Genomic DNA, 15,742 nt, shown 5'->3' with positions numbered 1-15,742 from the left:
TGTCTTCGGAACGAACACGAAAACGCACTCTTCGTGTTCGTTTCCATGTTCGCCCGAAGACGAATGCACAAGTCTAATAATAACAGTGAAGATGAGACATGGTTCTTCACAGACCTGCCTGAATTAAAGTCTCCCTTTCAGGAGCCAAACTGAAAGACTGAAACAGGCGGGATTTGGGTGGAGGACAGGCCGCTGCTGGAGCAGGTCTGGTTTGATCTCCAACCTTAGAGGGCTCTCTATGGACAGACGAATCAACTCCGGGTACCAAATCCTTTTGGGCCAGTCGGGAGCTATCAGAATCACCCGACATCTGTCCCAGGCGATGAGAGGAAGAGGGGGAAAGATATAACCCAGATCGAAGGCCCAAACCTGAGAAAAGGCATCCAGAGCTAAGGGATGGCCTGCTGCTGACAGAGAATAAAACAGAGGGAGTTTCTTGTTGGCTGTAGTAGCCATGAGGTCGATCTCTGGAACTCCCCAGATCTTCGTGATCTGATGAAATGTTGCATAGCTCAGGCTCCACTCTCCTTGAAGAACAGAAGTTCTGCTTAGGAAATCTGCAGTGACGTTCTCCTTTCCATGGATGAAGACGGCCGAAAGGTGAGAAAGATGAAATTTGCCCCACTTCCCGATCTTCTGACGAAGACTTCCTAACTGAAGACTTCTCGTGCCACCTTGTTTGTTCAGGAAAGCCACTACCGTGCGATTGTCCGACAGAATTCTTACCGCTTTCCCTCGTAGCCTGGACTGCCATGAGAGGAGAGCTTTCCAAACTACCCGAAGTTCCAGCATATTGATTTGAAGATGGCGCTCGTGGTTGGACCAAAAACCTTGACGGAATTCTTTGTCCATCGTAGCTCCCCAACCGGATAAACTGGCGTCCGTGGAAACGACTGTCCAAGAGGGCTCGGTCCAGACCAGACCTGAACCCAGCCTTTTCGCCTGAAGCCACCATCTGAGGGAAGAACGGACGCTGGGAGGAAGAGAGACCTTCCTTGAAAGTGCCGGAACGGATCGATTCCATGACTTCAGGATGAGACATTGTAGAGGACGGATATGCAGAAGCGCCCATGCCACGGCAGGCCTTGTAGAAACCATCAGTCCAAGAAGTCACATGAGAAGCCGTAGACTGGAAAGACATCTGGAAAGAATCAAGCTGGTAAGGCTGATAATGTTCTGAATTTTGTTCTCCGGCAGAAAAATCTTTTGACACGTAGTGTCCAGGATAAACCCCAGGCAGGGAATTATTCTGGTGGGAAGCAGGTGGGATTTTCGAAAATTGACAATCCATCCCAAATCCTGAAGCATGGAAACAGTCCTGTGAATCTGTTGAGACTCAGCTGATAGAAGCCAGTCGTCTAGGTATGGGACTACCTTGATTATTTCCTGAGGAAAGCCACGACCCCTGATAGTAGTTTCGTAAAACTACTACTCGGTGCTGAAGCGAGACCGAAAGGAAGGGTCTGGAACTGGAAATGACGAATCCCTGATGTAGACGGAATGGCCACCCGAAGGAACCTCTGAGAATCTTGCTTGTTGGGAACATGGAGATAGGCGTCTTGAAGATCGAGAGTAGCCAGGAAATCCCCTTCGGAAAGAAGTTCCACGGTGGATTTGATAGATTCCATCCTGAACTTCCTGGAACTCACTAATTGATTTAGAAACTTGAGGTCTATGATAAGCCTGAAGTCTCCTGATGGTTTGGGAACCACGAAGATGTGGGAGTAAACACCTCTTCCTCTTTGGGCAGCAGGCACTGGGATAAGTACTTGTTTCTTGACAAAATCCTGCACCAGATCCAAAAGCGCCTTTCTCCTGGAAGGATCCGCGGGAGGTGTAGACATCATAAAACGCTCTGGGGGAGTGCTGACAAGCTCCAGACCGTACCCTCTGGAAATGATCCCCAGGGTCCAAAGGTCTGGACAAACAAGAGCCCAAAGGTGGAAAAAAAATTCTCAGCCTGCCCCCTACCGCACAACTCCTGGCGTCAAGGTCTCTTAGCGGCTCCATCTTCATGTTTAGATGGGAAGGGTCTGCCCCTACCACGAAACCGAGCCTGGGGTCGGAATCTTGACCTCTGGAGGACCTGAACGAACAATTTGGACGAAAACGAGGTAAGGGTTTACGTTTAGGCAAGAAGTACTTATCCCCAGTAGCCTTTTCCAATAAAGTTTCCAGCTCTTTCCCAAACAGATCTTTGCCAGAAAAGGGAATCCCGCACAAATGTGTCACATAAAAAAATCAGCAGCGCTCTTCACATCTGAGATGCCACGGAGGATATCCTCTTCTCCTGCACCACTTAGGATATCATCTTCAATTTGTTGAAGCCATAAGCGCATAGTCCTAGCTACTGAGGCTGCTGCAATGCCTTGCCTAAAGATAGCTGCTGAGGCTTCAAAAGATCTCTTAGCTGCCCCTTCTGCCTTCCTATCCATGGGATCCGATGCCACTGGAGCATCAACTTTGGGAGTTGAATGAACAGAGCTCAGATAAATCGTCTGGAAAAGGAAAGAGTCTGGACACCCTTTTAGAGGTAGTTCTAAAAGAGCCTTCTTTCCGGAGCCTTCCACTGGTCAGTGATCAGGGCCGGCCCGACAATGGAGCCGAGTGGGAGGGAGGGAGGGAGGGAGAGGAAGGGTAGATAATGGGGGGGGGCAGGGACGGAGAGAGAGGAAGGGTAGATAAGGGGAGGGGGGGGCGGCATTTTAAAATTCGCCCTAGGCGGCATTTTGCCTTGGGCCAGCCCTGTCAGTGATTATGGATTTTAAGGTTTCATGAATAGGAAAAACCTTAGGTTTCTTAAAGGAGCCCTGGTTTGTCTTTTGGCTGCTCTTCTTCCAGATCCAGAACAGCCCTTACGGCAGTAACCAGCTTGTTTACTTCTTCTGCTGGAATGAAGAAGGATTCTTCCGATAGTTCCCCATCCTCTAGGGATTTGGGATCTTACATCTGCCATTCCTTTTCAGAATCTGAAGTGTAAGGATCCTGACCAGAGGGCCGGAACCCAGGCCGAGGGTCTAGGCTGAGGTAAAGAAAACATAACAGAGGTTTTAATCTGCTGAAACGTGGACTGAAGCTCAGCCTTCATCCATTCCTTGAATTCTGAAATGGACTCCTCTCTGGCTTTGAGGCAGGATGAGCAAAATTTCCTAGAGGCGTCAGACATTGTAGCCTTGCAGTTTTTACAGGCAAAATGTTTCGTCTTGGATGCAGCCTTCCTAGGTGCTGGTGATTCTTCAGGGAGGTCTGGCTTATCTAGTGACATCCTGATAATAAAGGATAGGAGAAGGTTAAAACAAAAAGAAAAAACAAACGCAGACAAATTCCCATAGACTCATAACCTACTTGGGTTAAGAGGCAGAAAACACCAGAACAGAAAATCTCAGGAAGCCAGGACTCTTCATCAGAAGAAAACTACAAACTAAAAGCAGTACAAGCTAATAAAAAACCTTACCAAACCAAGGGAAAAAGGTCCAGAAAACCGCCAAAAAACCTTCTCTGACCTGAGAGCTGCTTACAGATCTGCCCCCTTCCTGACCTCAGATGCCTCCTGGCAGACTGAGATGAAACCGGAAGCACGCCACCGCAAAGATCAGACGCTTCCTGTCTGAAATCGTCGGCAGACTGAAGCAGAGTCCCGGCGTTCTGCTTCCAGTTAGCCCGCCCAAGGGCTGCTAAAGGTAAGTAGGCTAGAGTCCTACCGAGGACCCTGAGTGAAGGAGCCTTTCCCTGCTCCGGTAAACAGGATCCTACCGAGGACCGGACCGGAGAGGGCTAAAATGGCCGAGAAACGCTTGCCCGCTACCCAAAGCGGGACTGCAGCGCTGGACAGGAGAGCTCTGCCACGAGCTCTGAAAACAACAAATGGGGGATGTACCTACACGGAGAGGGCAGGAAAGAACTGTGGGTAAAAGGGAGGTTCTGGGGGTTTAAATCTTCCCTGCCCTATTCGGATAGACGGAGCTATCTCCTATGCTACCGGGAGTAACAAGGGAAATTTATCCTCACTCTCGTGGACTATGCCACCCGTTACCCCCCTAGCTCTGTGAGTTCTGCTTGGCTTTTGCAGTTGCATTTAGCTTGGACACACAAGCGAATCCTGAGCTGGGGCGAATCTCCTAAGTGACATCTCTAAGTGAGGAGTTACAAGCAAAGAAGGAGTTAAAAAGCAAGAAGGAGGGTAAAGTATAAATCCTTGTGATTGCATATAATATATTTATATATATTTTGCGCCTTACTGTCTGTTTTTGCCAGTTATTTGAGCTATCCCCATTGCCAAGATGTCCTCCATGTTTGACAATGCGGTCAGGTGTACATCTTGCTCAATGTATGCAATCCTTGAGCAGCGCTTCGAGGGTGCATATTGCTGTGCGAGATGTGTGCGGGTTGCTCATTTGGAAGCACAAATCCTGAGTCTAGAGGAGCAACTGGCAACACTGAGATCTATTGACAACTTGGAGAGGAGTCTGCTGCTCACTGAGCAAGCTCTCTCGCAGGTAGAGGTGGGGGAGGATAGTGGGATGGAGGTACAGGACAGTCAGGCAGCTAGCTGGGTTACAGTTAGAAGGCGGGGTAGGGGGAAAAGCGCCAGGGAGGCTAGTCCTGATCTAACACACCCCAACAAGTTTGCCCGGTTGGCAGATGAGGGGGATGTTAGTTCAGAGTTAGCAGTACTGCAGCAAGTCACTGCCTCTGACCACCAGAGGGGTGTCTGCTCCAGTAAGGAGGGAAGGAGGAGCGCAGGGCAGGCCAGACAGGTGCTGGTAGTGGGGGACTCAATTATTAGGGGGACAGACAGGGCGATCTGTCACAAAGACCGGGATCGCCGAACAGTGTGTTGTCTGCCTGGCGCTCGAGTTCGGCACATCGCGGATCGGGTTGACAGATTACTGGGAGGGGCTGGAGAAGACCCAGCAGTCATGGTGCACATTGGCACCAATGACAAAGTGAGAGGGAGGCGGAGTGTCCTTAAAAATGATTTCAGGGACTTAGGTAGCAAGCTTAAGGCAAGGACCTCCAAGGTAGTATTTTCTGAAATATTACCTGTACCACGTGCCACACCAGAGAGGCAGCGGGAGATTAGGGAGCTAAACAAGTGGCTCAGAAGCTGGTGTAGGAAGGAGGGGTTTGGGTTCATGGAGAACTGGGCCGACTTCTCTGTCGGATACAGGCTCTACGGTAGGGACGGGCTGCACCTCAATGGGGAGGGTGCAGCTGTGCTTGGGGAGAAGATGGTCAGAAGGGTGGAGGAGTGTTTAAACTAGGGAAAGGGGGGGAGGGAAACTACAATATAGAAGGGGAAGATAGTGTAGATAGAGAACTGGGGCTTACAAATGTACCTGGGGGTGGAGCGGAGGGAGGGGTTAGAATAGTTAATAGGGATAGGCTTCATAGGGAAAAAAACCATACACCTCTAAATTGTATGCTTACTAATGCCAGAAGTCTGACCAATAAAACTGACGAACTGGAGTTAATAATGTCTGAAGAAAATTATGACATAGTGGGTATAACAGAGACATGGTTGGATGATAGCTATGACTGGGCGGTTAACATACAGGGGTATAGTCTATTCAGGAAGGATCGGAAAAAACGAAAAGGGGGAGGAGTTTGCCTTTATGTAAAGTCCAGCCTAAAGGCCACACTGCGGGAGAATATATGTGAGGGAAATGATAATGTGGAGTCATTATGGGTAGAAATATATGGAAAGAAAAATAATAAAATACTGATCGGGGTTTGCTATAAGCCACCAAATATAATGGAAGCAGCAGAAGATCAATTATTAAAGCAAATAAACAAGGCAGCTAATCACAATGAGGTGGTTATTATGGGGGACTTTAACTATCCCGACATAAACTGGGAAAGCGAGACCTGTGAATCTCATAAAGGAAACCGGTTTCTGACTATAAGTAAGGATAATTATCTGTCCCAAATGGTACAGGACCCGACCAGAGGGGGCGCCCTACTGGACTTAATATTAACCAACAGACCTGACAGAGTAACTAATGTGCAGGTCAGGGGGCATCTAGGAAATAGTGATCACAATATAATACATTATAACTTGTCCTTCAATAAGGGAACTCTTAGAGGAGCCACAAGAACTATGAACTTTAGGAGGGCAAAGTTTGATCAACTAAGAGAAGCCCTTAACACTGTAAATTGGGAAAATGTCCTCAAAAACAAGACTACAGACACTCAATGGGAGATTTTTAAGAATATCTTAAATTCTCACTGTGAAAGGTACATACCGTATGGGAATAAAAGAGTCAGGAACAAGAGAAAACCAATGTGGATAAATAAAAATGTAAAGGGGGCAATAAATGGCAAAAAAAAGGCATTTAAGCTACTAAAACAGGAAGGCAGTGAGGAAGCACTAAAAAGCTATCGGGAAAAAAATAAAATATGTAAAAATCAGATAAAAGCAGCAAAATTGGAGACAGAAAGACTCATTGCCAAAGAGAGTAAAACAAACCCCAAAATGTTCTTTAACTATATAAATAGTAAAAAGGTTAAAAATGAAAGCGTTGGCCCCTTAAAAAGTAATGAGGGAGAAGTTATAGATGGGGATCAGGAAAAAGCTAATCTATTAAATATATTCTTCTCTGCTGTATTCACAGAGGAAAATGAAATGCCAGGTAATATACAGCAGGATGAGATAAATGCCTCAGTACATGTCGCCTGTCTAACGCAGGAAGAAGTGCAGTGCCGCCTAAAAAAAATCAAAATAGACAATTCACCAGGTCCAGATGGCATTCACCCCCGCGTTCTAAGGGAGTTAAGTAATGTAATAGACAGACCCCTATTTCTAATATTCAAGGACTCTATAGTGACAGGGTCTGTTCCCCAGGACTGGCGCATAGCAAATGTTGTGCCAATATTCAAAAAGGGGACAAAAAGTGACCCGGGGAATTATAGGCCTGTTAGTTTAACTTCTGTTGTGTGTAAACTGTTTGAGGGTTTCCTAAGAGATGCTATTTTGGAGTATCTCAATGAAAATAAATGTATGACTCCATATCAGCATGGGTTTACAAGGGATCGGTCCTGTCAAACTAACCTCATCAGCTTTTATGAGGAGGTGAGCTCAAGACTGGATCGGGGTGAATCGCTGGATGTCGTATATCTTGATTTTTCCAAAGCATTTGATACGGTGCCACATAAAAGGCTGGTACATAAAATGAGAATGCTTGGGCTGGGGGAGAATGTGTGTATGTGGGTAAGTAACTGGCTCAGTGATAGGAAACAGAGGGTGGTTATTAATGGTACATACTCTGAGTGGGTGACTGTTGCTAGTGGGGTACCACAGGGGTCAGTTTTGGGTCCTATTCTTTTTAATATATTTATTAATGACCTTGTAGAGGGATTGCATAGTAAAGTATCAATCTTTGCAGACGATACTAAGCTCTGTAACGTGGTTAACACAATAGAGGACAGCGCACGATTACAAATGGATCTGCATAGGTTGGAGGCTTGGGCTGGGATGTGGCAGATGAGGTTCAACACAGATAAATGTAAGGTTATGCACATGGGGAAGAAAAATCCAGGCTGGGAATATGTATTAAATGGGAAAACACTGGGGACGACTGACATGGAAAAGGACTTAGGAGTTTTAGTTAACAGTAAATTTACCTGTAGCGACCAGTGTCAGGCAGCTGCTGCTAAGGCAAATAAAATCATGGGGTGCATCAAAAGGGGCATAGATGCCCACGACAAGGAAATAATTCTACCACTGTACAAGTCACTAGTCAGACCACACATGGAATACTGTGTACAGTACTGGGCACCAGTGTACAAGAAAGATATAGTGGAGCTGGAGAGGGTTCAAAGACGGGCAACCAGAGTAATAAGGGGAATGGGAGGACTACAGTACCCAGAAAGATTATCAGAATTGGGGTTATTTAGTTTGGAAAAAAGACGGCTTAGGGGGGACTTAATAACTATGTATAAATATATAAGGGGGCAGTACAGAGATCACTCCCAGGACCTATTTATACTCAGGACTGTATCTATAACAAGGGGACATCCTCTACGGCTGGAGGAAAGAAGGTTTCTACACCAGCACAGACGGGGGTTCTTTACAGTAAGAGCGGTGAGATTATGGAACTCTCTGCCAGAGGAAGTGGTGATGGTAAACTCAATAAAAGAGTTCAAAAGGAGCCTGGACGTGTTTCTTGAAAGCAATAATATTACAAGTTATGGATATTAGAATAATAGGGACAGAACGTTGATCCAGGGATTTATTCTGATTGCCATATTTGGAGTCGGGAAGGAATTTTCCCCCTGGTATGGGGCAATTGGCATCTGCTTCATAAGGGTTTTTTGCCTTCCTCTGGATCAACACAGTAGGGACACAATATGTATATAGGTTGAACTTGATGGACTTTGGTCTTTTTTCAACCTTATGAACTATGTTACTATGTTACTATGTTAGATTTGCTTAGAGAGCACTGGCAGGGACCGAAGGGCCGACCATAGTAGAGTATGTGTTGGACATGGTCCAGGAAAACCTTCAAGTGGCGCAAGGTTGGCAGAAACGGTGGTACGACCGGACCGCCCCGGAGCCGCGCCTTTGAAGTAGGGCAGAAGGTCCTAGCGCTGAAACGATCCCGTCAGGATAAGCTGCAGGTGGTGTGGCAGGGATCGTATCGGGTGGTGAAGCAACTGTGCAACACCACCTACATGGTAGCTAAATGTGCAGACAGAAGGATCCAGCGAACCTTCCGTGTGAACATGTTGAAAGCCTACCAGGAGCGTCCCGAGGAAGTAGCAGTTATTTGCACCCCGGCGATAGATGACCCTGAGGGATTACCGTTGCCCCAGGTAACGTCGGGGACGAGGGAACTTGGCACGATATAGTTAGCGGTGCAGTTAGGGGAATTCCAGAAGGCCCGAGTTCACCAGCTGTTAGACCAGAGAGGCGGCTTACTCTCTGCCCTCCCCGGATGCACCACCGCGTGGAGACTCCAGGGCAGACCCCGTTACGCCAAGCGGCGTACCGAGTTCCTGAGTCTGTCCGAGAAGGGATGTTAATGGAGATTAGGGAGATGCTCGATCTGAGAGTGATTGAGCCGTCCGAGAGCCCCTTGGCTTTTCCGGTAGTCCTAGTGCCTAAGAGAGATGGGACGACCCGGTTCTGTGTAGACTACCGCAGGCTCAATGACCGGACTGTGACTGACACGTACCCCATGCCCCGAGTAGATGATTTGTTACACCACATCTCTCGTGGTAAGAGAGATCGGCCTTCATCACCCCATTGGGACTATACCAATTTAGGGTAATGCAGTTTGGGTTGAAGAACACTCCGGCGACGTTCCAAAGGATGATAGATCGACTCCTCGATGGCCTCCAGGACTATGCTTGCGCGTTGCTATCGGAGTTAGCCACCTAACCAAAGAAACAGCCCTAAGCCGACCCGTTGGGGTCTAGCCGGGTCTGTCACTGGAAACAAAGGGGGGAGTAATGTGATGGTTCCTAGAGTCACCCTACCCCTCAGTTAATGTTATCCAGTGACATGAAACTCTTTAATGTGTTATTAATAAAAATGTATATTATTGCCTTATTTTGTAAAAGTTTGCACACGGCACACTAAGGTCTGAGAGATAATCTAATAAAGATAATGTGTGCTCTTTATCTCCAAGACTTAGTGGTGCCGGTTGCCTACAGATTGCGGGGAATTATTGTCCTGAAGGGAGAAGTCGCTCTTGGTGGAGAGGGAGAACCTGAGGTCCCTGGTCGGTCCGTCACACCGACACTAGCGGAGCAGGGCTCACGAGCTGGTCCGGTGACCCTAGCTTCACGGCACCGCAGCCCGCCGAGGCGTAGCTGAGTACAGTGCCGTAATTGTCCTGAAAATGACAATTAGTAATCCAGCGGGTCCCTGAAGCATTAGACGAAACTAACGTTCCAGTGAAGTAACAGACTTTATTGGGGAAACACACAGGCTTATATACAGGTTAGGTGATAAAAAGGTCATAAATCAGGTACACATCTTCCCTCCCTGCCCAGACGGTCCGGCGCCACGCTTAGGCAACCGAGCCCCGCAATATCCGTAGGGACCCCGAGCGGCAGCAAATCGACGTTTCCCCGGGACAGCCGGCATTTGTACGATAGCCGCACTGCCTGATCGCCACCTCTCTAGCGGCTCCAGTGACAAGGGATCCCCAGTCTCTGCGAGGGTGTCTGGGCTACGAGAGCCGAACTCCATGGGTAGAGCAGGTGATACATGGATGAGGTAGGACGGGAAGGGGAGCCGAGCGGCAGTAGGTTGACGCTTCCCCCGGGATGGACCGCGGGACAGCCGGCGTGGGTCCGATAGCCGCGCTGGGGCAGTTATGGTTAATGAGGGTATTTAGGGGCAGTAATGGTTAATGGGATGTTTAGGGTTAATTTAATGCTGAGGACTGAGGGGTTAATTTAATAAAGTTAACTAAAGGTGCAGTTAGAGGTAAAGCAATCTAAAGGTGGACAATCTAAGGGGAATCTAAATCCTGGGGGCAGTGAAAATTATTAATGTATTTATTTATATAAGTGTGGTGTCAGTGATATTCTCTGAATGGTTTGAATCTCTGAACGATTCTCTGCCTTCAGTGACATCGCTAGAGTAGGCAGGCAGGCAGGAGGGTTCATTGACCCTAATGAAAGGGGCGGGGCCAATCGTTAGTTTGACTGCAGGGAGGGACTGGGCAAAAGATTCGGATCATGAATCGGATCATTTCAATGAACGACTCGAAATGATCCGATTCACTTTACTGATCCGAACTTCGTATCACTACTTTGGGGTATATGAAGGGTTAATTCCTTCTTAGCAATTAAGCTTTCAGAGGCAAGGGAGATGTCTACAATGGAGCTACTCACGGGTTTCAAATTCATTAATTCGCTCCCCAGACCATTGCCAGCTACACGATCATCACACAGCTGAGGGATTCCCCGGCTTCTGCCACTTTAATTTGCGGTAAACCACAATTTCCTATGCAATGCTGCCACCGTGTGGTCGCACTTGCCCACCCACCTTTCTTGAGAATCATATTTATCCATTTAAGTGCTGGCAGCTTTGCCTCGAATTTTAACCCTGAAACGGACAGGGGGGGTAGGGTGTATGATGTAGCTTGTATGAATGGTGTTTAGCCACCGTTAAGCTCAGCAACTAAACATCGGGCTGAACATCTGCAATGGAAAGCAGTTGCCTTTAAAGACGTTTGCAGCAAGTTTATAGCAAGGGAAGATATAGCTTGTTCCAGAGATTATGGGTGGCTCTGAAAAGAGCCTTTGGTGGTGTTGGCTAATTGCCCTACGGTTACCGATTACTGCACTCACTTGCTCTTGGCAGGTTTGTGGCTCTCTGTCTTCTTGGGCAAGAGCACCGCCTGGATGTTGGGTAGAACACCTCCCTGAGCAATGGTGACCCCGCCGAGCAGCTTATTGAGCTCCTCGTCGTTACGAACGGCGAGCTGCAGGTGGCGAGGAATGATACGGGTCTTTTTGTTGTCGCGTGCAGCGTTACCAGCCAACTCCAGTATCTCAGCAGTCAGATACTCCAACACCGCTGCCAGATACACGGGTGCGCCGGCACCTACTCTCTCGGCATAATTACCCTTGCGAAGAAGCCTATGCACACGGCCGACAGGGAACTGCAGACCAGCACGGGAAGAACGTGTCTTCGCCTTAGCGCGAACCTTTCCACCTTGTTTTCCTCTGCCAGACATGCTTTCGCTCGACAACCAACCACGCAGTAAAGCGATTAAGAAGCACGTAACAAAGAAACGCCGCTCACTTACCCAGCTATTTGTAGCTTCCCCCCGTGACACTATTCGTCACTGATTGGTTCCTTTCCAAAACAGCCAATCGGGTGGAAAGAGTCTGAGACACCAATCGGTGTAGGCACTGCGGTTCATGGGCGGCCGCATCTTCTCACGTGACAACCTCATCGAATCGGAAGCGAGACAGCAGAACGGCCTTATTTGCATGCGGTGCCTATAAAGGGAAGGGCCCGGCGCAGTAATTTCAGTGTTCATCACGTTCTCTTGAATTGCGTGCGAAAACGAAAGCAGACGCGATGCCTGATCCAGCGAAATCTGCGCCTGCTCCGAAGAAAGGCTCTAAGAAAGCTGTTACGAAGACCCAGAAAAAAGATGGGAAGAAGCGCAAGAAGAGCAGAAAGGAAAGCTACGCGATTTATGTCTACAAGGTACTGAAGCAGGTGCATCCCGACACTGGCATTTCCTCGAAGGCCATGGGCATCATGAACTCGTTTGTCAATGACATCTTTGAGCGCATTGCCGGGGAAGCTTCACGCCTAGCCCATTACAACAAGCGCTCCACCATCACTTCTCGGGAGATTCAGACTGCTGTACGCCTCCTCCTTCCTGGAGAGCTGGCCAAGCACGCTGTGTCAGAGGGCACAAAGGCTGTTACCAAATACACCAGCGCCAAGTAACGTTCTCCTTGTTCTCTCACTTTATAAACAAAGGCTCTTCTGAGAGCCACCCACATGGTCTGTCTCAGAGCTATGTAACTGATGTAGCCCCTTTTGTCGGACTGCTAGGTCTGGGAAGAGCATTTGTGAGCATTGAAATGTGGTCCTCACTCCACCAGGTAAGCTGGGGTATCGTGCCCATCGACCAGACTGCTTGGGAAGAGAAGCCCAAGGTGAAGGGGCTCCTGTGATGGCAACGGCCTTTACTCCTGCTGGGACCCAAGAGATTAACTCCTTCACCGCCAGACAGAACCAGCGTTGCAGAGAGAAGGGGCTGCTTTACCACTGCGGCTAGCCGAAGCTGAGCTACATCGTGGGGCTATTGACTAAGCCATGACGCGGTAGTGTCGTGGGTAGGACAAGTGGCACACGGACAGGATAAGACATGAGGGGACGACAAAGGCATATTCAAAATCACACACATACTGGGACATACAGCATTAAGATAACTACACACCAGACGGAACCTACTAACCCCGGGCCGGCCCCCACTCAAGCCAGCCTTTGGAGGACACTAGCTGCCGGTCCCAGCACATGTTCTGCAAACGGGCCCAACTCCCAGCACTCCGATCCTGCTAGTAACTCACTCTATAGCCAGACCCAGCCACTATTAAGCTGGTTATTTCAAGGTGTGCATAGAAAAACGCGGGCCGACACGGGGACAACATGATCATAGCCTAAGAGAGTGTGTGGGTGGCTCTGAAAAGAGCCGTTGGGTGTTCCAGTGACGAGTTAACAAGCTTAACCTCCGAAACCGTACAGAGTACGGCCTTGGCGTTTCAAGGCATACACCACGTCCATAGCGGTAACGGTTTTCCTCTTGGCATGCTCAGTATAAGTGACTGCGTCACGAATCACGTTCTCCAAAAACACTTTGAGCACACCGCGAGTCTCCTCATAGATCAGCCCAGAGATACGCTTTACGCCTCCTCTGCGAGCCAAACGGCGGATAGCAGGCTTGGTGATACCCTGGATGTTATCCCGAAGCACCTTCCTGTGCCTCTTTGCGCCACCTTTCCCGAGTCCCTTACCTCCTTTGCCACGGCCAGACATGATAAAGTTTTCTCCACGATTGCTACAGCACAATACTCGCCTACAGCCGACCAGCTTTCTTTTATGCGTACTGGACGGACCTGATGGGGAACCGCACCATAATGCCTCAAGGGGGCGTTGCTTTTTTTCATATATGCTTCACGTTGGTTGGCTGGAGAAGCTTACAAGTGTGCCTCAGACACCGATTGGCTATTTAGGAATATCAAAAGCCTGCCCGCGGGAGATCGCTTTCGATGATCCCTCATTTACCACTAGGTGGCAGCTTATCACTGTAAATAAACGCCAAACGGCGGCCAAGATAAAGGCGGGCTTTTAGCTGTCGCCGTATCGCTGTTAACGGTCAGCCAGTACACAGTTTCACTAGGTAGGAGGCTGAACAAAAGAGAGGAGAAGAAATAAATAAAAAAAGAACCGCAGCTAACGAATAAATGACTGATTCGAGCATTTAATTTAAAAAAAAAAAAAAAAAAGAACTCTCCACACCGAAGTCTCTTGATCAAAGGCTGGCTTTTTCAAACCATCGTCCTAGCCTATGAAAAAGAGGGGCGTGATTAAGCGTATCCAATCACATTTACCTCTACTCTATAAAGGGCTTGAGTTGGCCACAGAATCGTTACACTTACGTTGTATCCGTCGGTGAATCGTATCCGCACGCATCAGCATGGCTCGCACCAAACAGACAGCCCGTAAATCCACCGGAGGAAAGGCTCCGCGGAAGCAGCTGGCGACCAAAGCTGCGAGGAAAAGCGCTCCAGCTACCGGGGGCGTGAAGAAGCCACATCGGTACCGCCCGGGCACCGTAGCTCTAAGGGAAATCCGCCGTTACCAGAAGTCTACGGAGTTGCTTATTCGGAAGCTGCCTTTCCAGCGGCTGGTCCGTGAGATTGCTCAAGACTTCAAAACCGATCTACGTTTCCAGAGTTCTGCTGTCATGGCTCTCCAGGAAGCCAGCGAGGCTTACCTGGTGGGGCTTTTCGAAGACACTAACTTGTGCGCTATTCACGCTAAGCGGGTTACTATCATGCCAAAAGACATTCAGCTGGCTCGCAGGATCAGAGGTGAACGTGCCTAAGTAAACGCGGTGTGGGCGAACGCGATCTCCCCACAGCCCCCACAAAGGCTCTTTTAAGAGCCACCACATTGTCACTCAAACGAGCTTGTGTTTCCCTTCGCATGCACGAAATTAACCCTGTTGTTCGCGCCCAAGCTTGAAACGTCTCACACACTTATCCCACTACCGAAGGAGCCGTTGAGCGGCCGAGTCCCCGGCTGGGCATAACGAGTAACGGCAAAGCACAATCTTTAAGCCCGCCCCTTATCTCTATTTTGTTACGGACAGAGCTCCGAGCGAGAGCGCTGGCCGAATGTGTCATTCTACGCACAAGTATGGGGCTAGGCTTTCAGCGGGAGGCCCACATAGCCGCGGGCGGGTGATTATCTGCTTTTTGTCTTTTTCGGATATGATGGTTCTGAAAAGAACCTTTTGTGAAGAACTAAGTGGGAAAGCACACACCAGAGGCGCTCCAAAACCCACGCCCCCTCCTCACTTTCTGGGGGCTGCCTTTTTAGCCTTGGGCTTTGCGGGGCTTTTGGCTGCCTTGGGCTTTGCGGGGCTTTTGGCTGCCTTGGGCTTTGCGGGGCTTTTGGCTGCCTTGGGCTTTGCGACCTTCTTAGCTGGGCTCTTGCCAGCTTTCTTTGCCTTAACAATCTTTGGCTTCTTGGGACTCTTGGCAGCGGCCGACGGTTTCTTGATCTTTTTCGGGCTTTTCTTCACTCCTGCAGGGGCTTTCTTGAGCGACTTCACAACCTTCTTAGGGGCTACTTTTTTAGGCTTTACGGCAGTTTCCTTCTTCTTTGATGTCTTCTCTTTGCTCTCCAGCTGCTTCTTGTTCAGCTTGAAAGAGCCAGAGGCACCGCTGCCTTTCAGCTGGATCAGGGTCTCTTTAGACACCAGACCCTTGAGAGCGAGCTTCAGGCGGCTGTTATTCTTTTCTACGTCGTAGCCGCCAGCAGCGAGTGCTTTTTTAAGAGCTGCGAGAGACACTCCGCTGCGCTCCTTGGACGCAGAGACCGCTTTCACAATAAGCTCGGAGACACTGGGACCGGACTTCACAGGACGGCTTTTTGCAGCTGCCGGCTTCTTCGGCTGTTTCTTCTTGGCAGAGGTTTCTGCCGGCGGAGGCACCGGGGAAGGAGCTGTCTCGGCCATCTCAATGCTTGGCT

At 49.0% G+C, this 15,742-nt stretch overlaps 4 protein-coding genes and 1 pseudogene across 4 annotated transcripts; 2 read left to right on the top strand and 3 right to left on the bottom strand.

Moving 5' to 3' along the window:
• Window positions 1-11,303: 11,303 nt before the first annotated feature.
• On the bottom strand, window positions 11,304-11,696 carry LOC149279595 (histone H2A type 2-B). Its single transcript, XM_089501016.1, has one exon. It carries the CDS (start codon window positions 11,694-11,696, stop codon window positions 11,304-11,306), a length of 393 nt encoding a protein of 130 aa, XP_089357142.1.
• Window positions 11,697-12,046: 350 nt separating this feature from the next.
• LOC149279594 (histone H2B 1.1-like) lies at window positions 12,047-12,427 on the top strand. The gene has a single exon (XM_089500890.1). It carries the CDS (start codon window positions 12,047-12,049, stop codon window positions 12,425-12,427), a length of 381 nt encoding a protein of 126 aa, XP_089357016.1.
• Window positions 12,428-13,207: 780 nt separating this feature from the next.
• LOC149279593 (histone H4) lies at window positions 13,208-13,519 on the bottom strand. Its single transcript, XM_089501017.1, has one exon. The coding sequence runs from the start codon at window positions 13,517-13,519 to the stop codon at window positions 13,208-13,210; it is 312 nt and encodes a 103-aa protein (XP_089357143.1).
• A 661-nt stretch (window positions 13,520-14,180) lies between these two features.
• LOC149279592 (histone H3) lies at window positions 14,181-14,591 on the top strand. Its single transcript, XM_089500902.1, has one exon. It carries the CDS (start codon window positions 14,181-14,183, stop codon window positions 14,589-14,591), a length of 411 nt encoding a protein of 136 aa, XP_089357028.1.
• A 471-nt stretch (window positions 14,592-15,062) lies between these two features.
• Window positions 15,063-15,728, bottom strand: LOC149279591 (histone H1.4 pseudogene; annotated as a pseudogene).
• Window positions 15,729-15,742: the final 14 nt, after the last annotated feature.

The sequence above is a fragment of the Sceloporus occidentalis genome, unplaced genomic scaffold, assembly GCF_023333645.1.
Source record: "Sceloporus occidentalis isolate IW3139 unplaced genomic scaffold, rSceOcc1.0.p SCAF_161, whole genome shotgun sequence".
Lineage (NCBI taxonomy): Eukaryota > Metazoa > Chordata > Lepidosauria > Squamata > Phrynosomatidae > Sceloporus > Sceloporus occidentalis.
Note: the sequence above shows the minus strand (reverse complement) of the source record. Positions and strands in the feature narration are given on the sequence as shown.

Excerpts from the sequence above, each read along its gene's own strand:
- LOC149279595 (XM_089501016.1), bottom strand. The coding sequence starts at position 11,696 with ATGTCTGGCAGAGGAAAACAAGGTGGAAAGGTTCGCGCTAAGGCGAAG.
- LOC149279594 (XM_089500890.1), top strand. The coding sequence starts at position 12,047 with ATGCCTGATCCAGCGAAATCTGCGCCTGCTCCGAAGAAAGGCTCTAAG.
- LOC149279592 (XM_089500902.1), top strand. The coding sequence starts at position 14,181 with ATGGCTCGCACCAAACAGACAGCCCGTAAATCCACCGGAGGAAAGGCT.
- LOC149279593 (XM_089501017.1), bottom strand. The coding sequence starts at position 13,519 with ATGTCTGGCCGTGGCAAAGGAGGTAAGGGACTCGGGAAAGGTGGCGCA.